This window comes from Protobothrops mucrosquamatus, unplaced genomic scaffold (genome assembly GCF_001527695.2).
Source record: "Protobothrops mucrosquamatus isolate PMUCROS unplaced genomic scaffold, P.Mucros_1.0 scaffold_257, whole genome shotgun sequence".
Taxonomy (NCBI): domain Eukaryota; kingdom Metazoa; phylum Chordata; class Lepidosauria; order Squamata; family Viperidae; genus Protobothrops; species Protobothrops mucrosquamatus.
The window spans coordinates 2,929,614-2,954,355 of record NW_015386333.1 but is presented as its reverse complement, the minus strand read 5'-3'; the positions used below and the strand labels follow the sequence as shown (position 1 = coordinate 2,954,355).

Here is a 24,742-nt window from a genome sequence, read left to right as displayed (position 1 = left end):
TCCTCTGATCCACTAATTTTGTCACTTGGTCAAAGAATGTAATAAGGTTTGTCTGGCATGATCTGTTTTTGACAAACCCATGTTGGCTTTTAGTAATGACTTTGTTTGCCTCTAGGTGTTCGCTGATTTGTTGTTTTATTATCTTTTCCAGAATCTTCCCAGGTATTGAGGTCAGGCTGATAGGTCTGTAATTTCCTGGACCCTTGTAGTAACCAGGCCTGGGGTATTCATTACTACTCAGGTTTATGTGACACTGCATCTGGCATCAATTTATAATAATAATACATATTATTACTACTACTACTACTACTACTACTACTACTAATAATAATAATAATAATAATAATAATAATAAGTAAATTGCAAAAGGCAGCCTTACTAGGAACTGCTTCCATCCTGCGATGATATCTGTAATACCATCAAACATCCACATCTGCCTATCCCAGGTCCTTGGTAAGGGCTCTAGGTAGACAAAATGCCAAATCCAGCCTGAACATCTGGCTGACTGCGATGATCCATAATAATAATAGTTGGAAGGGACCTCGGGGGTCATGTAGTCCAACCCCCTGCTCAGGCAGGAAACCCTATACCATTTCAGACAAATGGCTGTCCAGTCTCTTCTTAAAAACTTTCAGTGTTGGAGCACTCACCGCTTCTGGAGGCAGGTTGTTCCACTGGTTAATTGTTCTAACTGTCAGGAAGTTTCTCCTTAGTTCTAGGTTGCTTCTCTCCTTGGTTAGTTTCCACCCGTTGCTTCTTGTCCTGCCTTCAGGCGCTTTGGAGAATAGCTTGACTCCCTCTTTGTGGCAGCCCCTGAAATATTGGAATACTGCTATCATGTCCCCCCTCGTCCTTCTCTTCGTTAAACTAGACATACCCAGTTCCATCAACTTTTCCTTATATGTTTTAGCCTCCAGTCTCCTAATCATCTTTGTTGCTCTTCTCTGTACTCTTTCTACAGTTTCAATATCTTTTTTACATCTTCAAGTCTGGTACATATGTAATGTAAAAGTCAAAGCAAGAGAAAAACTGACTCCGTCTTTCTTGCCTCAGGTATAGTGGTTTAGTCTATTGTAACATTTCCAGATTCTTATGGTCGGTATTGACCAATACACCCCTTCCAAGATATGTATCTATTGGTCAAAAGCTGTTTTAACAGTTCTTTATTAAAAATGCCATATTCTTTATGGGGAAGTGAATGCTCTGGAATAAAATGCACAAGGCAAAAGATGGTCATCCCCCCCCCAGGCCTCCTGTAAGACTACTACTCCTATAGCCATATTGCAAGCATCAATCTGGACATTAAAGTGCTTGGATGGGTTGGGGTATTTGAAGAAGGGGCTATTGTAGCTGTTTTAACTCTTCAAATGTCACCTGCTCTTTACTTGTTCAAGCAAATTGAACTCACTTTTTTAAATAGTTGAGTTAGAGGTTTAACTTTACACTGTGCAAAAGTAGGAATAAACTTTCTGTAAAAGTCCGCAAAGCCTAAAAAACTCTGAAAATCCTTTGCATTTTAGGGAGCCTGCCATGAAAACCTTATGTGTACTTTCTGGGGATCCATTTGAACTCCATCTATGGAAATGCAGTAAGCCAAGAAATCTAACTGTTGCAGTTAGTGTGTGATTTATTTGGTCCCAGGGATTAAAATCCCAGCAAAGATGCAATATCCCATGTCAGCCAAGGAGTTGTCAATTTTGAAGCAATATTTCAATTCTAATCTGCAAAAAGATTTGATTAGACCTTCAAAGTCACCGGCTTCAGCGCCTACCTTCTTTGTCCTTAAGAAGCAAGACCCTGGTTCCCCAAACCTAATCAGTGAGGTCCCAATGAGGATAGTTCACAACTACAAAGTGTTAATGTCATAACTGAGAGACAATTATCTAGTACCAGTCATATTGGACTAATTGGATAGATTGCAGTGTGCATATATTTATCAAGTTGGACCTGCAAAATGCATATAATCTTATCAGAGTCAAGGAGGAGGGTCAATTTTTTGACAGCATTCGACAAGTTCAAATACACCATTTGGGTTAGTAAATTATGGTGCTGTGTTTTCTATATTTATGAACTAGATTTTTTTTAAAGCATAGTCTCTATGTGTGAGAAAGACTGATGCTTCCTCTTCCACCAGAGTCTGCAAAGTCTCTGTACTTATCTAGCAACTTTGCCTCTTCACCCCAGGATTTTCTTTTGCATGCTTCAAAGAGGCCACACAATGAAGTTTGGCCAGCTGGAGTGGGAAAAGTCAAGAGTCCCTGTCTCCCAGTTTATTGCAGAGTTGTGAAGCTTCTGCGATGCCAATTCTAATATGATTAGGATGTGAAGATGGTGCATGATGTAAATAGGAAACAGTTGTGTATGCTTTGCAACTGATAGTTGCAGGAGGACTGTAGCTTGTGTAATTGGATTTGTTCTAAGGGCTGACCATCTATCGTTTCTACTTGGAATAGTAGAATAGTAAGTCTTATGGAATCTGCAATGCTTCAAAATTGTTGCTAATTCTATGAAATCAGCAAAGCAGTTGCTCAGAGTCCACTAAAGGCTTCAGTGTTTCTTCTTCCCTATTGGGTAAAGTCAGAGTAACAGAAATTTTCAGCAATGTACCTTGATTCAGATAGAATCGAGCCTATTTATGATTGAGCAGCCCCTCCTGTGAGCTCTTGCAGGAGGGGCTGTTGTCTTTTCCCTGGCCTCTACTTTTCACTCCATATGGTGTTCTATGCCCTGGCTGGATAGTCTTTGTCCTCTTTGCGGGATTTTGGCCTGGCAGACTCTTGGCATATGCCCAGGTCTCTGCAGTAAAAGCAAAGCACTAATTCTTTGTGCCTCTGCACAAATGGCACCTGCCATTCTCCTTGCCATCCCTATTTGCATGGGTTCCTCCTCCCCCAACTTAGTCTCAGCCAGCATGAGTGGAGAGAAATAGTGAAACTTTGAGCTTGGTTCTTTCTGTTGCCCAAACTGGCATTGAATTTCTTTCACACATGAGTCAAGGATCGTTTAAACCTGATCTAAATTCTGGGGAACTCCTTTTAGTGTTTAGCTCTCAGTTAAACTGAGCAGTCAGGCTGTTTTGTTCCAATCCAGTTCTCAAAGATGCTTTTTCAAAAGGTGGACTTTTTTCCCTTGAGGAAGAAGAATTAAACATTTTGCTTCTCATCCAAGAAGCTTCATCAGTTGTGATGGTGGGGGAATGGAAGGATAGGTACTGTTGAGACTGGATGATCTTGAAATACTATAATCTTGAGATACTATAATCAAGGTTAAATGCTATCTTGGATGGAGCACCAACCTCAGCAAGAAAATTTCTACTTTTTAAAATGCCCCATAGATGTTGAATCAAAGGCCTTTTGTATTGCAATTTAATGTGTACAAATGTGTACATTTTAGTTCAATAAAGTGCTCACAAATAAGCACTGCTATCATTGCAGGAGAAATAATACAAGGAAAAAATGATATGAACAAAATTGTAGTAACAAAAGACTAGTCTGAGAAAGCTACACATAGAGAAAAGGACAGATTCTTTTATTTAGTTATTGATCCAATTCTGATCCTAATACAAGGAATTATTAAAGACTTAAGAAGTCATCTTTTTATAGGCATCAATGTATAGAACCTAGTCTCAGTTTAATTTAAAAAATGAGAAGTTTTGGGAACTGGTAGATAATGATATTTTCACACACAGCACCATGTCCCAGTCCAAAATTGGACTCAGAATTTTTTCTCTACTGCAGCTGTTCATACTGAGCCAATAACAACTTCTGTTGAATTAAGCTTACAACCAGAGTGTCCATCTATCAAAACATCTGAGTATCACCAGCTGATTTTAACCCTGGCATTTGGAAAATCTCCTAGAGAGAATATAACTAGACTTTTCTTAGAAATAGATAAAATATGTTGTACTACCCCATTGTAAGAAAAGCATAATATATTCAGTTCTCCAGAAAAGCAACTAACAAGAACCTGCTAGTTATCATCCAATTAGATATCTCTTCTGAGCTTTATGCCAGGCATATTTTGAATAAATTAGATAAATTCCATTCAGAACAGGGTTTCAAAAAGGACATAGAATAGATTGAAGTTTTTTATTCAGAAAAATACAAATAGACAAGCAAAACAACACTGTATTCCCTTTATTGTTCTTAGTTCTACCTTTATTTCAGTTGACAGGTCTCAGCTTTGAGAGAAATTAGCTAGGACAGGCATCAGTAGGCACCTCTTAAATTAATAATTGAACTACATATTGAGATTACATTCAAAGTAAGAATGGGCCCACCAGAGTTCTTGTCAGATCCTATTTTATTGGAGAGGGAGTCAGATCTGTTTACTTGCTCCTTTCTTCTTTAACTTTTATATTAATAAATATTACAGTGGCCATTGTCATAAAGTTTTTTTCTCCCCCTCATTTAATGGTTGGAAAATTTCCAACTTAATAAATACTGATGATATCCTGATTTCCTGTCCAAGACTGGCTTTAGAAATGTATTGGCTAGACTAGCTGATTATTGTGAAGGAGCTGAAACCTGGGGGTGCGATGAGAAAGCTTGACTTGGTCATGTACAGGAACAATCTAAGTAAATATGTATTGGATTGTTCATGAATAATTCAGTCTCTTACAATACTAATGATTAAAATTTGTTAAATTACAATAATTTCCAAGGTGCATTTAAATAAATCTAGATTAGAAGAATAAATTAATGTGTTCAATTTTTTCATGTACTAACATATTGGCATTATGCTTTCTCTTCATATAATTCTACAAGTAGCACTTGTTTAATTTGGTTAACACTTATCCAGAACAAATACTGATTTGTAAATTGTATTTATTTATTAATCAAATTTAGGTACCGCCCATCTAACTCTCAGAATAAATATTTGATACTGTACTATAACTTTCTCATAAATACTAATTCCCTTTTCCTCAATAATATAAAGTGGAGCATGGCTTTTAAAACATGAGAAGAATTTCCTGGACAACAGCATTCCAGCAAAAGCAGAACTATTTCCCTAGATCTACTGAACATTTTACAAAAAAAATCTGCCTTTCAGCATTGTTCAGTGTTGCCAAGCCTTCATTTGTAGTCATTTCTTAATTAACTTTCCAAAGTCATAAAGTTTTACTCTAGAAGTTGAATTAGATCATGATATTTCATGAGTCATATACAATACATAACGCATAATCCAGTTCCCCTACATAAGGAAATATTTTTCAAAGTTACATTTTATTATGCTGATATTAATTTCAGTTTTATATGAATTAGAAGTCATCAACACTAGTATTTTCTAAAAAAAGCCATGAAATGCCAGTTAAAAAGTATTTTCCTACCATTATTGCTATGTCCTTTTCAAAATATTTCTAATTGACTTGTGTTCTGTTTCCCAGAATACATTTTTAAAAGGTTCCACAAGAGCTTCAATCAAAAGATATGTAATAGTTAAATTTTCTATTTAAATTAACTGAATATTAATTAGTTACAACTGTTTTACATTTTTCACAAAGATGTACTTGTGTCTACAGGAATTTTGGTACAGGGTTCTGCAGACTTTTCCCTCATGTTGTTTAACATCTACATGAAATGACTGGAATTAATCAATCATCTGTTTTTTAGGAATGAGATATTGCTGATAGGCTGATGACATTCAAATATATATCACTACTCTGGACCAAGTGAGTGATAACATTGAGCTCTCTTTTTTCCTGTTATTTATTTACATAAACAGAACAAAGAATAAAAATAAAATAATAGTGAAAGTAAAAAAGCAATAAAAATACAATTGTATGAGTAAATGTCTATGTATATAAAATTTAATACAAAATTTCAATACAGGAAGACTATATTTCTTTGTAATTGTCAACATATAATCTATAAAAGTAACTTGTTCATAAATCACAGATAACACAATGTTTTCTGCCCACTAATTGGAGCCATAAACGTACCTTAACTATCTATTAATAATGAAATATCCAGTTGCCAACATCCATATAATAAGTACCGTATATAGTTCAGTAAAATGGATATCCAAAAATATAAAATTGTCTGAAAATTTAATGTATTTTTTCAGAACATAACTTTAAGACATCCAACATGTTTTTGTGTGTCTTATATATAATGATTTTAGTTATATGTTATTTTATTTCTAACAGCACAATTATTTACTCATTCTTTTTCTATAACAATGCAATGAGGTGTTTTGACCCTGGTCATCAGGGGAAAGCAGGCCTCTAGAGAGATCTTTATTGCTCTAAGTAAATGTTCCAACAAACAGCCCTCCAATGATTGGTAAGGCTCCACCTCATGCTACCCTGAAGACAGCCACCCTCAGTTCCCCAAACAACAGCCCATATATAACAAAGAAAGTCCACAGAGTAGGAGCATGCTCAAAGGACAAGATCCAGAATCCCAAGTCCAGTACACTCGGGTGAGCGAATTCATGAGGCAAACTTTATCCACAGGATAAAGTCAAGGCACAAGACAAAAGGTAGTCCTCAAGGCAAGGGCAAGGTACAAGGCAAAAGGCAATTTTCAAGGCAAGGCAAAAAGCACAAGTCAAAGATGGGGGAGTGTAAGCCAAACCAAACAATTGTTCCTGGCAAAGACTAACTTCCCATGGCTTATCCTTAAGTCAATCCACTCCAGGTGTTCCTTGTGAGAGGATGGGGCAACCTTCTCCCGAGTAGCCTTGCAGCCCTTCTCTGAGCTTGCCTACGCTCCGCTCTCCATGCCCTTGGATCAAGTGGGGGAGGCAGCTGTTCCTCATCAGAGGGGATCTGCTGCCTATCAGCACTCCTTCCTGTCAGCAGCCAATCCTCCCCTGTGTTTGTGAGGGCAGGCAACTCTCTGCCCGGTGAACCACCTCCCCCAATGCCAGAGGGGCCTGGGACAAAATCATCCTCAGCCCCTGGCCTCTTCAAACATTCCAAGGGAGACATACCATCCCCGTCAGATGGTCATAGTTCCCCCTCCTCCTCCTCCTCCTCCTCCTCCTCCTCCTCCTCCTCCTCCCCTGAATCAGGCCATGGCATGAGGATTGTTGTAAGTCTAAAATGTTAGAAATGAAATCTTTAATGGGTACCTGAAAATCATTATGACATGGAGTGGATAAAACAAGTTTGGATGTAATCCTACCAAATTGCTAGTGGTCAGTAGATATTTGGGCATTTTAATAGCACGAGGCCCAATATAGTAGTTATTTTGGATGGGGTCATGCTGCCTCCACCTCACAAAAAAAGTGATTTGGGATTTGTGGGAGCCTTTGCCTAGCTTTCATTGATGCACCAGTTGAAGCTTAGCTGGACAGGTGATCTCAACTCTTGAATTCATACTTTGATCACCATTCAGTTGGAAATGATCTGGAAGCTGCTTTTGCAAAATGCTGCATTGATTGTTGATGGCCTTTTGGGACCAATTCATCCAGCAGGTCATTATCTTTAAAATCCCAAATGGTATTGCAGCAAGATATTTCAGGCAATGTCTTGCAACAATTGAGTCTGAAAGAGATCCTGGTGAAAGTTTCCTCTCTCATAAGATTCATAAGATATAAGATGGCATGACTAATCTTTAGTAGCTTCTCTTTATGAAATGTTCTGTAAACATGTTAAAGCTATTTAATTTCCTTGAGCTTTTGGTATCAGCTGACTGATTATATGCACCTATTAAAAATCTTAATATTTTTATTAAAATCTGTTTTGTTTTTTAATGTTGATTTGAATATAATATTTTTAACTTTTCCTTTGTGTGATGTGATACATCATACAGACTCTTGGGACTGGAGCAAGTTGTAAGTATTATAAATTAAAATAAATAAATTTGACATTCTTATAAGCAGGAAATGATTTGCTTTCTCTGTTCCTCAATGTGTGGAGATGGAGCAGGCATTGCTTACTGACTTATGGCTGAATTTCTCATTTAAAATAAGGGCAGTTCTGATCTATTTGATTAGATTTACATGCTGTGATTAAGTAAAAGAAGTAGTCTATATACTCAATTTATATAAGACCATTAAAGCCTAAATGAAACAGCATTGGGTGTTTCTTCTTGCCTGCAGAATTTGCTACCTTCTCTGTAGGTAGCAGCTGTCCTCTGGAACGAGGTTCCCCCAAAGATCTGAATGGCCCCCCTTCTGTTGTCATTTAGAACAGCCATCCTCAAACTTTCCAGCTTGGTGGACCAGTGTGGGGAGAGAGAGGATGGTTCTGTGTGAGCAGCAGGCACGCGCACGCTTGCACCCAGTTCTATTTGCACAAGCGGTGGGCACACACATCCTCCGCTCACACAAATGGAGCTTCATGCGCTCATGGGCGTGTCCACCGCTCGTGCAAATGGAGCTTTATGCGCTTGCATGCTCGCTCGCTGCTTCTGTGGCCTGGTTCCGAATAGGCTGCAGTCCAGTACCGGGCCATGGCTCAGGAGTTGAGAATCCCTGGTTTAGAAGACCTGTGAAGACCTGGCTCTTCACCCAAGCTTTTTTCCAAGGAATATAAGTTTTAATGTATTGTTATTATTATTTTGCAAAGTTATATTTAAACTAAATAACAATATTATTATATTATCATTGTATAAATGACTATCCACTTTTAAAAAAGAAAATTAACCTATTATATAAAGTAGCTACTTAGTGAGAGAAGAAAAAATACAAATAATTATCAAGGAAAGAAAAAGGCGGGGAGACCAAAAACTTCAGTAAATCTAAAAAACTTCATAAAATACAAAAACTAAACTACACATAACTCTGAGAAAAAAATCTGTACTTAAATTATATCTCTATTTATATCTACATATCTACATCTATAAAATTAAAGAAAACCCACTTTTCAGACTATTAAAATTACATTGTTTTATTAATTGCAATATAATGATTTAATAATTTAATGAATAAGCACTGAATTAAACCTAGGCTATATAGAAATATATTTATTCTCTTTTCCTTCTTGATTCTCCTTCAGTAAAAAGTTAATTTCAAGACTGAAAGTTGACAAATTTTGTTAATCCAATTATTACTAATATTCCATGAATACATGATAATATTTTTCCTTCAATACTCCCAAGTTATGAACTTTTTCACAGATTGTAATGTTCCAATTTTTTTAATGTAATATTAATATAAGAAAATATTTGTTTTGGGTCTTTGCTTCTATACCCAAACTAGATAAATATTTTTGAGAAAGGACAGATCTTTATAGTACTCATATAGTAATATGAGTAGTCCTTGAATTATAACTGTAATGGAATCTGTGCATTGATTGCAATCGTAAGTTATAATGGTCATAAAATTGGTCAGTCACATGATCAATCTGATTTTATGACATGTTTGCATCTGTTGTTAAGTAGACACGGCCATTAAGCAAATGCCACGGTCATTAAGAGAAACCTATGGTTTACTATAGAACAGTTTTGCCAAACTGGAGGTAAGTGCTAGTTTTTCCGCAAAAGTGTTGTGAAACATGGTCACGTGACCATGGGATACTGCAAATGGCTGTAAAATGCAGCTGTGTTTGTGAGCACCCAAAGTGCTATTACATGATTGTGGGGGAGCAGTGAGCATTGGAACCTCTGGTCCAGATCCTAAGTCCCCTTTTCAGATAGGTTGTAACTTCAAATGGTTGCTAAGCGACCAGTCATACATTGAGGGCTACCTGTGTAATTTAGTGATGATTAGACACAATGCAAGCAAGAAGGGAGAAAAATTAAAAATGGTCCTGCCCGATCTGGGGAGAGATTGGTATACTGTAAATTTATTGGACATGCAAATATTAGAAATATCCTAAGAGAGGGTTTTTGTTAATATAATATGATAAAAATATTTATTATCCTTTATGTTACTTGCCAGCTGTTTGGGGGAGATTGTTATATTGTCAGAAGATAAATAATTGTAATAAATAATATACAAAACAGTGGGGAGGAGGAAACTTTCCTTTCCCAAAATTGGCCAGTCATTGGAAATCCTTGTTTTTATTTCAGATGAACAGGAGGCTTTGAATTCTATCATGAAGGACTTGGTTGCCCTCCAAATGAGCCGGCGTCCCAGATTGTCTGGTTTTGATAGCATGAAGAACAAAGATTCTCCACATTCCAATAGACAGGTAATACCTTCCTGAGAAGTAGAACCTTGCTTATCATACATATGTTTGGCTAATAGAAACATTGCTCAGGAATTAATTCCTCCAGTCCCATTACCTTTCTGCAGCTATACTCAGTAACATATTTTACTCTCCTCCAATGCCTTGAAGAACCCAAAGGTTCTATCATACTTATTTTCAATTTGGAGGAAATAGAGCGTGTTATCAAAGGTAATTCAAGAGAGATGGATAATACTACTACCGTGTACTATGGTCAAGTCATAGCTGTGCCATTCTCAAGAAATTGGGAATATTGTCATGGGAAAATATTCCACGTATTAACCATTCCATTCTCCCCCAAAATATCTCCACAGATGTGCATATATCTTCCATCCTTCTCTCTCCATGCTCAGATACTTCCTACCATGTACCTTTAAGATTGTTTCACAAACCTATTCTTTCCATTTTACACACTCATCCTTACACTTCTCATTCACATATCATACAACTTTGAATTTTTCTCTTCTAAATAAATAATTGAGTTTTTTCCCTCTTTAAGAAAAAACACAGTGCCAGCAGCCCAGGTCTCCTAAGCAACCTTATGATAAGAAAACAAAGTAGTCTTGCAGTAGAGGAAAAAAAGTCACAGGTAAAACAAATTGTTTTCTCTTCTAATGTTCACTGTTAAATGTTTTTTTTAAATCACCTAAAAAGCTAATTCAATAGTTTACTGTTCAGCCAGTAGTATACCTTTTACAGTAGCACAAATAGCATTAATTTGAAAGAATAAAATGAAAAGCAGCATTTTTCTGGATTTCTTCAAATAGAAAAGCATACCTGAGTTTCAGATCTTGTGTTATATCCAGAAGTAAATATATGAGATACTCTGAAAGAAAATTTGGGACTCTATCTTGATAGAAGTAATTGTTACAGGTAGCATGCAGGGTTTTATTCATTCATTCAGTTTATGTGGCTGCTCATCTCACAGCAGGAATTCTGGGCAGCTAACATAATATTATATAACATCAAACATTAATGACAGCCAGGGTACAAAATCAATTTGCTACCTATGGAACAATAACATACTCCAACAAACAGTTTGATTCTAATGCCTGGGAACACATCCATGTCTTCAGTGTTTTCTGAAAAGCAGGAGCGTTAGGGCCAACCTAATCTGTCAGGTGCTGTGACACAAAAAGCCTGTTCCTGGATCCCACGAGGTAATATTCTTTAATTCACGGGCTAATACAATGCCTCTCCTAGATCTACAGGATGGGTAGAAACAATTGAGAAAATAGGTCCCACAAATAACCTGCCCCTATGCCACGACAGGCTTTATAGGGGACAAACAGACTCTTGGATTGCAGCTAGAAAAACATTTGAAGCTAGTATAGCTAATTGTAAAAGTGTAACATGAGTGCACCACAATGCATAACTGCCAGCACTGCTGCATTCTGGACCAATTACATCTTCTGGATACTGTTTAAGAGCAGCCCCATCTAGAGCACATTGTATAATGGCACAGTGGTTAGAATGCAGCATTGCAGGCTGCTGGCAGTTCGAATCTCACTAGCTCAAGGTTGACTCAGCCTTCCATCCTTCCGAGGTGGGTAAAATGAGGACCCAGATTTTGGGGGCAATATGCTGACTCTGTAAAACCACTTAGAGAGGGCTGTAAAGCACTCTGAAATGATATATAAATCTAAGTATATTGCTATTGCTAGAAACTACTTGGATTTTACAAGAAATGTTAAACTAAGAAAGCATTTTTGGCGAGAAATATTAGAATTGATATCGTTTGCTCATCTGAACAAGAAAGTGTCAGATACACTGAATTGGGTTGGTGATAATTAATCTAATCATAAAATAAAACAGCTGGTGTAATTGTGGCCAGGAAGGCCTTCGTATAGATTCATCTTGTGTGCTAGTTGTGCCCTTTCTACCTCCCTCCCCTTGTGCATTTTATTTCCCTCTTTTCTTCATTTTCATCTTTGTTAATTTTAAGTCAATTTTAGTGTTAATATTTATTGTTTTAATGTTGTAATATTATCTTGTTGCTTTTATTTGTTGTAAGCTGCCTAGAGTTACATTTAGGTAAGATGGCAGCATATATATTTAATAAACAAATAAATAAATAATCAGAAGTTCTTCAGACAGTTACTCATGCCCTGGTGACTAGACTATTGCAGTGTGTTCTACATGGGGCTTCTCTTCAATCCAGAAGCTACAGCTTCTGCAATGGCACAAACAGTAACAGGCACTTTTGGATATATCCATGTGGCACTACTGCTAAGAGATCTGCATTGGTTGCCAGTCAACTTCCAAGTGCAATTCAAACTGCTAGTTATTAACTATAAAGCCTTGCATGACTTAAGGTCTAGACACCTGAGAATCTGTCTATCTCCAATTGTCTCTGCCCACTTGGTAGATTCCAGAAGAGTGGTCTGCTCCATGTCCCTACTATTAAACGTTGTCATCTTAGGTACTCAGGAAGTATACCTTCTCTGTCTTAATCCCTGCCCTTTGAAACAGACCCCCCACCCAAAGTTACAGACAGTACCCTTCCTACTGGGGTTCTAGAAGACTTTTAAACCTGGCTTTGGTTTCAGGTCTAGAACTATGTATTTTGGGGGACTCTGTTGTGGTTTCTTGTTGTTGTTACAATTGTCTTAGCCTGCGCTGTATATGATTTTAATTGTTTTATTGGGTTTTATGCTGGGTGACTTTAAATGATAAAATATCCTCTTAGATGCTTTTATGATGCACTGAATAAAATTATCAAAGTATTTAATAGGTAATATGAATAATTTTATTTTGGCAGAATGACATCAGGATAAAGTTTGAACATAATGGAGAAAGGCGGTAAGACTTTGATTTTTGTTCTTTCTTTTTACATACTTTACTGCAATTCAGATACACAGTCAGGTTTGTATATTGGGTCAATGATAAGTCTTTTGGCATTTGGCCTCTGTACACCACCACATTGTATTTGAAATGAAACCCTCAAGATATGAGTGAAGGGAAGACTTCTAGCTTTAATTCATGGGGTTTGACAAAAGTGTGGCATTAATCATTGAGAAATTACAGCTATTTTAATACACCCACTCCCATTTTGGTGGCTCATAAACAACAAACTAATGTAACTACAAATACAAGAATTGTTTTTTTTTATTGTTGGATAAAAATCCTTTGCAGTCAATGCCTGAATTTCTGGAACCCATATAAAGGACAAATGTTGAGTTTCCTCCTTTGAGATGCTTTGCCACACCTTTACTGCAGTTGCCTTTAGCTGTTGTTTGTTTGTGGATCTTTCTGTCTTCAGTCATGCCTTCAGTAAGTGAACCTTCTGTTGCACCAAGATCAAGTGACTGACTCGGCCAGTGAAGAATATCCCCTTTTTTTTACCTAGAGAAACTCTTGGGTTGCTTTTGCTATATATTTTGTGTCATTATCCATCAGCGTCCTATCAGTTTTCAGCAATTGGTTGAATCTAAGCAGAGAATACAGCCTTGTACACTTAGATTTCATCCTCCTATTTTTATCAGCACTCAAGTCACCAATAAACACCATTGACCTGGTTTCACTGGCAGCCATACATGACCATATCATAACACTGCCTCCACCATGTTTGACAGATGATGTGGTATGCTTTGGGTCATGAGCTGTTCCTTTTCTTCTCCAGATTTTTCCCATCATTCTTCATTTCATTAGTCCAAAGAATCTTATTCCAGAATTGGGCAGGCTTTTTTAAGTGGCAAAGTCTAATCTGGCCTTTATCTTCTTGAGTGTTATCAGTGATTTACTCTCATGAAGCTGTCATTTGATTGTACTTGGCTGGACTTGGCTAGACATTGCGAAAGAGTTTTTCTTCACCACTGACAGAATTCTGCAGTCATCCATTTCAGTGGTCTTCCAGGCCTTTTGGTGTTGCTGAGCCTGCCAGTTAATTCCTTCTTTTTAAGAATGGCAAACTGTTGTTTTGGCCACTCCCAATATTTTTGCTATCTCTCTGATGGATTTAATTTGGTTTTTTTTCAGCCTAATGATAGCGCATAAACATCTCTTTGGACCTCATGTTGAATGTTCCAGTGAACAGCTACCAAATGTAACACTCGAAACTAGACCTTTAGCTCTTTGATTTGCCATGGACTAATGAGGGAACAGGTCACACCTGGTCATGAAACTGCTTGACAGCCATTTGTCCCATCATTTATGAGACACCAAAACTGGGAGGGCAGGTATATGTGTTAAAATGGCTGTAATTTCTCAATGGTTAACAGCTGCACTTTTGTCAAACCTCTTGAATTAAAGCTGAAAGTCATCACTTCGCTCACATCTTGAGTGTTTCACTTCAAATTCAGTGACCCCAAATGCCAAAAAAACCTATCATTGCCCCAATATAAGCTAATCTGACTCTTTTGCAGTTATCTTGTTTAAGCTGAATTTGATCTATACTGAAACTTTTGTTTTTTCTTTTACTATTAAAGGTTAAAAATTACATAAATAACAGAATCCAAGATGGAGGGACTGCCTGTAAAAATAAAGTAGAGAGAATTTATGAATATTAGCAAAGAACATTGTTATATTAACAATTTAGAAGAAAGCAGAAAAAAAGTTTGATACACTGTCCAAACCATTTTGTTACATGAACTATCTAGAGCCCACTTTGCTGCCATAATCATTATTTTGGTGTCCCATCCAGAATCATCCCCTTTATCCGGCCTGTCCGCTATGAAGATGTTCAGCAGAAAGTGAAAACAGCTTTTGGGCAGCCACTGGATCTTTACTACATGAATAATGAGGTACTAACTTATTATATATCTTTGGTACATGCAGTGCTTTTTTTCTAAAAAAAAAAAAAAAAAAAAAGATGCCAGAACTCACACACGTCATACAACCTGCCTTGCCTACCCTACAAGGTTCCATCCCAAAAAGGTGCCGGAACTCCGTTCTGGGCGTTCTATGAGAAAAAAAGCCCTGGGTACATGTAAATACCTGCTCAGAAAATGTAAGTCTGTGGCACCAAACACCCCCCCTCCAAATAGTACTTGTGACTCTCGAAAATGATTTGTACAGCTCCAGTTTTCTGAAAAATTGTATTGGCTTTAACAATGTCTGGAATAATTGCAGTTCCTGGTTTTCAGACAGATAACTAATTATATTTAAAGTTTCATTTAAGGGAATTTTACCAAAGAGAATAATTAGTTTTCAAATAAATGGAGCATTTGAGAGGATCAATACATTAATGATCCTTTCAGGAAGTAGGAGAGATTCACATTAAATTATAACCTAAAAGAATTTTTTTACAAAATGATGTATCACTGGTATTTAACACCAGATAAGTTATTTAGAATGTATAAAGGTATTTCAAATGAATGTTGGAAATGTAAATGTAAAGAAGGGACTTTTTATCATTTATGGTGGACATGTGATAAGACTAAGAAATATTGGGGTAGGATTCATATATTAATGCAAAAAAAATCTTAAAGTGAACATAAAGATTAAATCACAAACTTTCCTTCTGAGTTTATTGGAAAGAGAACTGGAAAAAAAATGGAACTCTGATTTTATATATGGTGAGGACAGCAAGATTGCTCTATGCACAAAAGAGGAAGAATGCCTCGATTCCTACCATGGACCAATGGTTATAAAAGCTGATGGAATTAGCAGAGATGGCCAAATTGACTGTGCTGATAAAAGAAAAGAACATAAGTATTTTTGTTTCTTCTTGGAAACCACTTCTGGACTTTGTGTGTGAGGTAGAAAAAAATGATATTATGATTTGGGTTTTACTGATTAGACCAGGGGTGTCAAACTCGCAACAGGTGGGCGTGGTTTTGGAATGATGTATCCGGCCCATGGGCCGACAGTTTGACACCCCTGGATTAGACTCATTTGCCGATACAAAAATGGCTAGTGCATATTACTATAGAAATGTAAAAAATTGAGATTTGATTTTAATGTCTGATTTTGCTGCAACAAAGAGACTTGGAAGTCAATGCCTTTTGTTTCTCCCCCACCCTTTCTACACACTTTTTTTGTTTTCCTTTTCTCTACTGTTGTCCCCTACTTTTTGCTTTTGTATTTTCATATTTTATGTTATAAAATGCAGTTGCTTTCTATATTGAGTGTCCTCCAAATGTGTTGGGAATTAATCTGCTTTTTACATTTAATAAAATTATTATGAAACAGATTCCCTTCTAGCATGTAGTTCAGATAATACAGAAAGTGTCAAGTTGAAGAGGTCTTTACTTATTGAAAAAAAAGTATAATTGGAAAATACATGGAAACCAGCTTAAAAATTTGAAATTGCTAAACTGATTTTTAGTATTAAAATTTAATTCATCTCTTTTCCACACTCTTCTTAAAATAAATTCAGAGGAATAGAAGATTTTCTGGAGATCAGTTAGGGAAATGCATGTAGAAATAACTTTAAGTTATAAAGGTGATAATAGAATTGTTTCCTTCATGCAAAATAAATGCAGTTCAAAGTATACCTGAAGAAATAGCATTGCCCTTTTATAGCTTATATATGTTTTCCTTACATAAATTCTGGTTATACCAAATCTATTTACATAAAGCAGTATAAGAGTCAGTGTGGCCTTGCTGTACCCTTGTTCAACAAGTGTTCCCTTGTTGCTATTCAGAATTTAAAATGGAATGCACCTTTATGAACTCTATTGTCTCTATTCTTTGCAGTTATCTATTCCTTTGAAAAGTCAGGATGATCTTGATAAGGCAATAGATCTGTTAGACCGAAGCTCAAATGTGAAAAGTCTTAGAATATTGCTGCTGTCTCAGGATAAAAATCATGTGAGTAAAAGCAATGGAATCTATTTCAGTTTCATATTTTCTACCTCAAATATTGCAATGATTGATTGATTGATTTTCAGTCCCCCACATTTTCAGGTTGTGCTGTGATCTTTAGTTCCTACCAATACATATATTTAAAACCTTATTAAGTCTTGAATCTCTTAACAATTTAACTATTAATTCTACAATGTAGAATGCATTAGTTTGAGTTCATTCACTTTTTTGTTTGCTGATAACATTAATTTTAGGATTTATGAGAGTTATAATCCCCAGTAACTCGAAGATAGATTAATTCCTCCTGTCATAGTAGAATTAACTTAAATGCTAAAATAATTTAAAATTTAGCATATGATTATATATCTTTCACTGTTTAAGAAGTAATTTTCTGCTTGAAAAATGCCATTTTTACTTATAAGGGCTACAGGCAATTTGCCAATTGCTTCTACTAGTGCCTACCAAATTCAGATAATATTTAGACTGTAAACTACTGAGAATTCTGTTTCAGAAAACCTTTGAACCTCAGTTTGAATTTATCTATATGTCATATTTGATAAAATAAAAGTTATAAACTTGCACATATATCATGGAATCTTTGATAACAATATATCCCTCATTAATTTTAATATTACAGTGAAAAATCGTTAGTAACTCAGATCCAGATTTCCATAGCGCTCCAACTATAGTTCCTATCCAGTATTTGTCTAGCTCAAGATTAATATTCTGAATTTACCATGATATTGTATACTTCAATCCCTTGGCAGAAATAGAAATAACAATTTTGATTTTACTTTTAGTCACAGATTAAAAATGCCATCCTGCTTATTTGTTTCCATTGTCATTGTTTTAAAACTAAAGTATTCGAACCTTCAAACCCTAAATTGTTTAAATCTTAGCAGTCTCACTTTGTTTTTAACAGATCAGTCTTTCATCCCATTCTGGGATGTCAAAGCAAGTCAGAATCAAAACTTCCCAATCTACAGGAGATGTAAACACTGCCTACCAGCCACTTGAAACCCGAAGCAGACACCTGTCCATCAGTGAGTGTATTAGTCTGTCGCTGTATTAATGTCCATAAATAATATTGAGCTCTGCCAACATTTTTATTTTTGGCTTGTTATCTTCATGTATTTGGCTCCTGGACAATTCTGTGCATATTAATATTATATATATACACTCTTTCCTTCTTCACATCTCTACTATTAATAGTTATGTGAACTAAAAACTATGGCTTTGCAGCTATTTCCATCCATTTCCATTCTGAATCACATCCATAAAAATTCAAAAAATAGGAGAACTCCCTTCCTTGCCTTCTGTTTCCTTTCCAGTTGCTTTTCTGTTTGTAACTTCCTGTCTTCTAGTGCTAGCTATATGAATTTAATTTAATTTCATATGCTATAATATCTCTCATCCATAATAAATGTACAAAAATATAAAGCAATTAAATCATTAATTATAAAGCCCTTTGAAGAACATTCAGTTAGAGCATTTGTACAGGTCCTGTGGAGACACCTGGGGTGAAGAGTTGCCCTCTTATTTGGGAACAGTTTCAATCTATTGAACCTGAGGAAATGGACAGGTCTCTTATGTCTATGAACTTGGCCATTGCTTTTTAGATTTATACTCTTCCTTGCTGACTAAGACTGCCTTGGGTGACATGTGGATAGGTTGTTGATGATGAATTCATTCTTGAAGAAGGGGGATGTTCTTAAAGATTTTTCTTGTAATTTTTATTTGCATATTTCCTCTTTTTCCATTTGCAAAGTCACATCACTCTGCATTGTCAGAATGCTTGCTTAAATTATCATCAGATGAATCACACATACAGAATCTTTGTCAGAGCATGCACACGTTTATTACACTGAGGTAACCCAGGAGTAAATACAGTAAACAGTGGTTTGTATTAAATGGTGGTTTATATTACACTATCAACAAATATACACTAGGAGCAAAATACATACACGTGGTGATACAGCAAACTCCTACATACAGCAATTACAGCAGGAAACAGACAAGAGAGAACACAGCAGCAAAAGCCTTCCCTTTTATACTGAGGCTCTTAAAGGGATACACACACCTGCCAAGTCATTCCTATTATTGCATCATCCATCTTACATTGCATTACATAATTACATAAGCTGTTTAGCTATTAAATTATTATCCTGACAATCTTTCAGATATCTCTTATGTAAGATCCATTGTTCAGGCCATATTCCTAATGTTGGTCCAAATGCCACTGACCTTCTATCCACTAGTAGTGGTGCTTGTATTTTGTTTGTATCACTTTTTTTTAGATGTTCTTTATCTTGTGCAGCCATTTAATAAGCATAATTAAATCTTCAGGCTCTCAGAATACAGGTCGAAGTTCACCCCCACCAGGATATGTTCCAGAGAGACAGCAGCGAATTGCTCGCCAGGGGTCTTATACCAGCATAAACAGTGAAGGAGAATTTATACCAGAGACCAATGAACAAAGCGTAAGTTGAAAGTTCAAAGAATTTATCAATATAAAAATATTTATACAATATAAAAAGTGAGATAAAAATATGTTTAAAAAATAAAGCCTGCAATGTCCATTGATTTCCTCAACTGAGCTTTTTGTATGCTATATAGCAAAAAATTGTCTTACATTCAAACAGATCAAAGTGAACCAGTAATCTTTCTTCCTCCATACTATGTTACCACTTACGCCAATTGGCAACAGCTCTCTCAATATCAGTTGAGTTTTTCTTACTTTGCATCAAGGATGTACCTCTTTCTTTATACCAATGGCTACATTTGACATTTGGTAGTGTGTTGGGAATCATTCACTCCAGAAAGTGGATTGAATTTGGACTAAAATTAGATTGGATTTGGTTACTTAAATGCAATTAAGGTAACTATGTCCTGGATATTTACTATTTCCCCATTCTGTTACAGTCACAATTATAATTCAGCATCAACTTTGGAAAGTGTTTGGAAACTGCAGTCAAATCTTTAGGAAGCCTTGGGCTTCAGAGCAAACACTGTCTTAGGTGATGATGCCAGATTTCAAACATGGGACCTTCTGCATGTCTTACTAGTGAGCTACAGCCCATGCCCAAATGTTTTCATATGTATATATGTTTGTATGTGTAAACCTGCATTTTATAGAATTAACTTTTTTGAACATTATGCTTTAATGTTAGCTTCAGGAATTGATTCTTTGCTTTCTCATAGAAATGTTGACATGCTGGGGACCATTTGTATATTGCAAGGGGGGGGGGGCGGCATTGGTTATATACAGCTAGGAAATTCATGTATCGTTAGGAAGGTCCTGCCAAGCCCCAGTTTCTTCCATTTCCAACTGATCAGCATTATCAGTTAGAGGTAAGAGTCAATATAGTTTTCACAATTACCTATAATGGGGGGAAAATCACTCTATATTTGATAGCAAAATTCAGGACTATCTTCATCCCTCTGGACATGCCAAAAATTGTTGGGTTCCCATATTAAGATTTAGTTATCTGCTTGGAAGGGATGGAAGGGATGGACTGCATTGCTATCAGGAAGAAGGAAATCTCTAGGTCCACTAGGTTTCTGAGGTCCACTGTCATTTAGAACCTAATAATATTACATAGCATTGTTATGAGAGAACTTATCTCCCATTGCTAGGAGATACATCACTTCAAGTTTGTTGAGAGACAAGGTAAACCACAAGTCTCTTTTCTTCTTCCCATCAATTCAGTACTTCTGTGCAAGATGTTAGGAGGGAAGAAGAAACCTACTCCTACTCCTCTTCCTTTCTCTTAGCACCATTGACTGGAAAAATGTGTATATGTAGAAGAAATGAATGGGAAAGTGGACATGCATAAGTGTGCCCCCCCAAATGAAAAAACATTTGACTTGAGTATGAAAATGGTTGCTACTTACAGGCTATAGTTTTTCTTATGGTGATATTTCCATTAATATAATAGATGGAAATACTATCAATTGAGCACGAGCCTGATTCTAAAAAAGTCCCACATAGTTCATCTTTGTCAGTTTTAATGAAATTAACTTAAAATCTCTGAACTCAATTTTGTATTCTGTCCTTTCAGCTGTAGGCTAAATTTAACTTAACTATATATAATCTTCTGTTCTAGATGTTGGATCCCTTAAGCAGTGCTGAAAATTCCCTATCTGGTAGTTATCAGTCCTTGAGCCAGTCAGGAGAAAGGTATTGACAGCAAGAACTATTGATAGGAATTCTGTAGTAGTTTCAACTTTTCTCCATTATTTTAAATACTAAAATATTAATATTTAACTATTTTGCCTATATAGTTAGGCTGAAAATATAGAGGGGGAAATAAGATAGAACATAATAAACAAACATGTCATAGGCAGACTTTTGAATTCTTGTGTTTATTTTCTTACACAATAACACAATAGTTTTATATATTTTTATCTGTATCATTAAAAAAATGTAAAATGTAACAAGAACATCACACACACACACACAGAATACTTTGGAAGTCATGCCATTATAACATGTAACATTGTGTTCTTCTATTCCACTTTTTCAAAATAGCCTTTCATTCCGAAAATCCTGCATGTCCAGAGCCCAGAGCTTTCCAGATAATAGGCAAGATTTCTCAGGTGAGATGTTTTCTACACAGATAGCTGTTGGCAAATAAAAGAAACTAGAGGATTTTCATATTTCACTTGCATGTTTACTGCATTTATTTTTATCTAAACAAAAATGTTTAAATATGTAGTTAGTGATGTTAACAATCACCTGTCTTCTGGGCAATAGAGATAGCTGAAAAATTAAATCATGTCTGTACTTCTGATTCATTTTTTGTTAATAACAGTTTGAATTTAGTGGTTAAGAACCATTTTGATCTAGTGGTTAAAACATCAGGCTAAAAAGTGAGAAACCTTTTAAGTTTTTTTTAAGGGAGGTCTTTAAGAAGAGATTGGACAGCCACTTGTCTGAAATGTTATAGGGTCTCCTGTTTGAGTAGGGGGTTAGACTAGAAGACCTCCAAGACCCCCGTCCAACTCTGCTATTCTGTTTATTCTGACCTTGAGTTCAAGTCCCCTTTAACCCTGAAAGCCAGGTAGGTGACTATGGGCCAGTCACTCTCTGAGCTCAACCCACCTCACAGGATTGTTGTGGAGAAAAAAGGAGGAGGAAGGAATATGTTCACCGCTTAGACAGACAGACAGACAGACAGACAGACAGACAGACAGACAGACAGACAGACAGACAGACAGACAGACAGACAGACAGACAGATGCCCCAGTGCCAAGTCTCTCACTTCACCTCCCATGGATCTACATTGGAGGTCTTCCCATGGTGAAGTTAATGATTTCTCTTTTTTTCTCTTCCTACCACCTGTGGCAAAATATATTTTTCTGAAAGGGTCTCTGTATATGCATGTTTGATAGGGTAACATTTTTGCTTCTTTATTGTAGATCGTGAGAATCAAATCTTTGATAAACCTGAGAAAGGTGGAACATACCCTCGGCGTTACCATGTCTCTATGCAGTACAAAGATTATAATGATGGTGGGTGTGCAATCTCTTTTTAATTTTAACAATAATATTACTACTTCACAACATTCTCTATAAAAGCTTTCTGCTTCACACTTGCCAACCCCTTTTCTCCCCTCATCTTTTTTTAAATAGCTTGAAAATAGGAGGAGGAGGCAGCAGGGAAAAATATACCAATAAAACAACTTTGTCTCCTTGTTTTACTGCAGTACACTTATTCAAAAAGATAAGATAAGATAAGATAACCTTTATTGTCATTTTTTGCACAACGGCACACATCAAAAATGAAATTTAGTTGCCCGCTCTCAAAGTGAAACACATACATGACACACACCTAAACATACTATGAACAACATATGTATAGACCCACACCCCTACATATACGTAGCAAATAAATATTAAATACTGTCCATCTTGAATATATAACGGAAGGAGGAAGCTTGAGAGTTCACAAGGTTTCATGGAACGAAACTCTGGCTGAATCTGGATGTTCTGCTACGGATACCACGAAGCCTCCTTCTCCCAGAAGGTAACAAGGAAAACAGGTCGTGAAGAGGATGTGTAGGAAAGGAGGACTACATTAATTTGAGACGTGGAACTCCTGACTATTCCAGGGTTTTAAGAGAATGAAAGCAATACCTTATAAGCAACATCTTTTTGTTATCTATAAAAGAGTGCTTATATTCATAATTTATTGTGCAATTAAAACTGATTCGTAGATGATTTTGTAAGGAAACCCATTTTTAACAGCAAAAAGACTTTGGTTTTCCTCTCCTTCATCTGCCAGTACATATAGCACATTGTTAATACAAGATTAGTCTGCACACTCTTAAGGTAGAATTGTTCAGTGTGTATTCATTTTTATTCTTCCTTTGCATAGCAAATAATTACACTTGATTTTTTGTATATTTCATTGAACTTCTGAAAATTCAGTGTTCTATTCAGTGTTCAGTATTCCAAAAGTTCGGTATTTTTTTGAACTTCCAAAATGTTAACCCCACTCCTGTTTTGTTGTATTAAGTCTTTTGAGTGGAGTATTTAGCTTGTTTTCACGGTGGTTGTTAACTCTTCAGGCCGGAGGACATTTCCCCGCATTCGGCGGCAACAGGGCAACCTCTTTACACTAGTACCATCAAGCCGTTCCTTAAGCACCAATGGGGAGAACCTTGGTCTGACAGTGCAGTATCTAGACCCCTGTGGACGTATGTGGAGTGCTGAAAGTGAGAATACCCTCACTGTGCAGGAGAGAAACATCCCAACTAAATGTAAGTTGATGCTTCCAGATACAGGAATTTACTAATTTCAAAATGGATCATAGAAAATATTTGGCATTATTGAACCATTAGGATTATCACAGAATGCTGTGTTGCTTGCATTAATAGATGGACTTTTCAACAGAGGGAATAAAATTCATAACAGCAACTGCTCTAGAGGTACAAAGTCTGGAGAAAAATATGGAATTCCTCTTTTTTTTAACTTTCACAGTGGAAATTTTGCATGATTGGAAAAGCAACATTTGTGTGAAGTGTTTTTTCTTTTGGAATAATGGATACAAACTTTTTATGGAAAGGCTGTATTCATTAAAAATATACACTTTGTATATGTGTGTTCTGTAGACTGAGAATGGGGAGTTTATTTCAATCGTATTCCAGGGTGGGAAGGGGTTTTGAGTGGCTAGGATAAAAAAAATATAAGGACTTCTCCTAAATAAAATAGAACATTTGCCAAAATTCGCTTATTTTGTGCTTTCAATAAAATCTTATGCCTCTCAAAACAAGACCCTCTGAGTAATTTACTTTCAGGTAAGTATTCAAAGAATTGCATAAAAATAATCCTGTAGCAAATCAGAAAAAATAGTAAATGCAAATCCCTAGGCTGGCCAGTACATCAATGCAGAAACTATCAGGTAAAATTAAATTAAAATTCAGTAAATATTCTTTAAATTCTATGCAACAGAGATACAAAAACAAAACACTGTTGCTGAAATATTCAGTGATAATTATGGTAACAGTGAAGAAACTTTAAATGGCTCCTAATCTTGCCATCAAATGTGGATCCCAGCAGGGACAGTTTTTTCCCTTGTGCCATCTCTCTGTTGAACACCTAATTCCTACAGTGCTGTCTTAAGTCTAAATACACACATCACATCACATATCCATGTTGTATGACTATAATATTATTATTATCCTTCTCATCTTCTTTACCAGCTCCTCTTATTTATATCATTATTATGATTGTTACTACTCTGTTGCTTTTTATGCATACTGAGAGCTTCTACACTGGAGCCAAATTCTTTGTTGTCTAATAAAGCTATCCTACCCTACCCTACCCTATATTATTATTATTATTATTATTATTATTATTATTATTATTATT

At 36.1% G+C, this 24,742-nt stretch overlaps 1 protein-coding gene across 1 annotated transcript in view; it reads left to right on the top strand.

Moving 5' to 3' along the window:
* The first annotated feature begins 6,557 nt into the window (after positions 1-6,557).
* The window catches only part of MAP3K3 (mitogen-activated protein kinase kinase kinase 3), a 44,998-nt gene continuing 26,813 nt past the window's right edge, over positions 6,558-24,742 (top strand). The window contains exons 1-12 of the mRNA XM_029287228.1: positions 6,558-6,567; positions 9,897-10,084; positions 10,620-10,709; positions 12,882-12,922; positions 14,763-14,862; positions 16,760-16,873; positions 17,790-17,910; positions 19,214-19,347; positions 20,974-21,047; positions 21,399-21,466; positions 22,289-22,381; positions 23,440-23,631. Coding sequence (XP_029143061.1) covers positions 6,558-6,567; positions 9,897-10,084; positions 10,620-10,709; positions 12,882-12,922; positions 14,763-14,862; positions 16,760-16,873; positions 17,790-17,910; positions 19,214-19,347; positions 20,974-21,047; positions 21,399-21,466; positions 22,289-22,381; positions 23,440-23,631 — 1,225 coding nt within the window. The remainder of the gene's footprint in view (positions 6,568-9,896; positions 10,085-10,619; positions 10,710-12,881; positions 12,923-14,762; positions 14,863-16,759; positions 16,874-17,789; positions 17,911-19,213; positions 19,348-20,973; positions 21,048-21,398; positions 21,467-22,288; positions 22,382-23,439; positions 23,632-24,742) is intronic.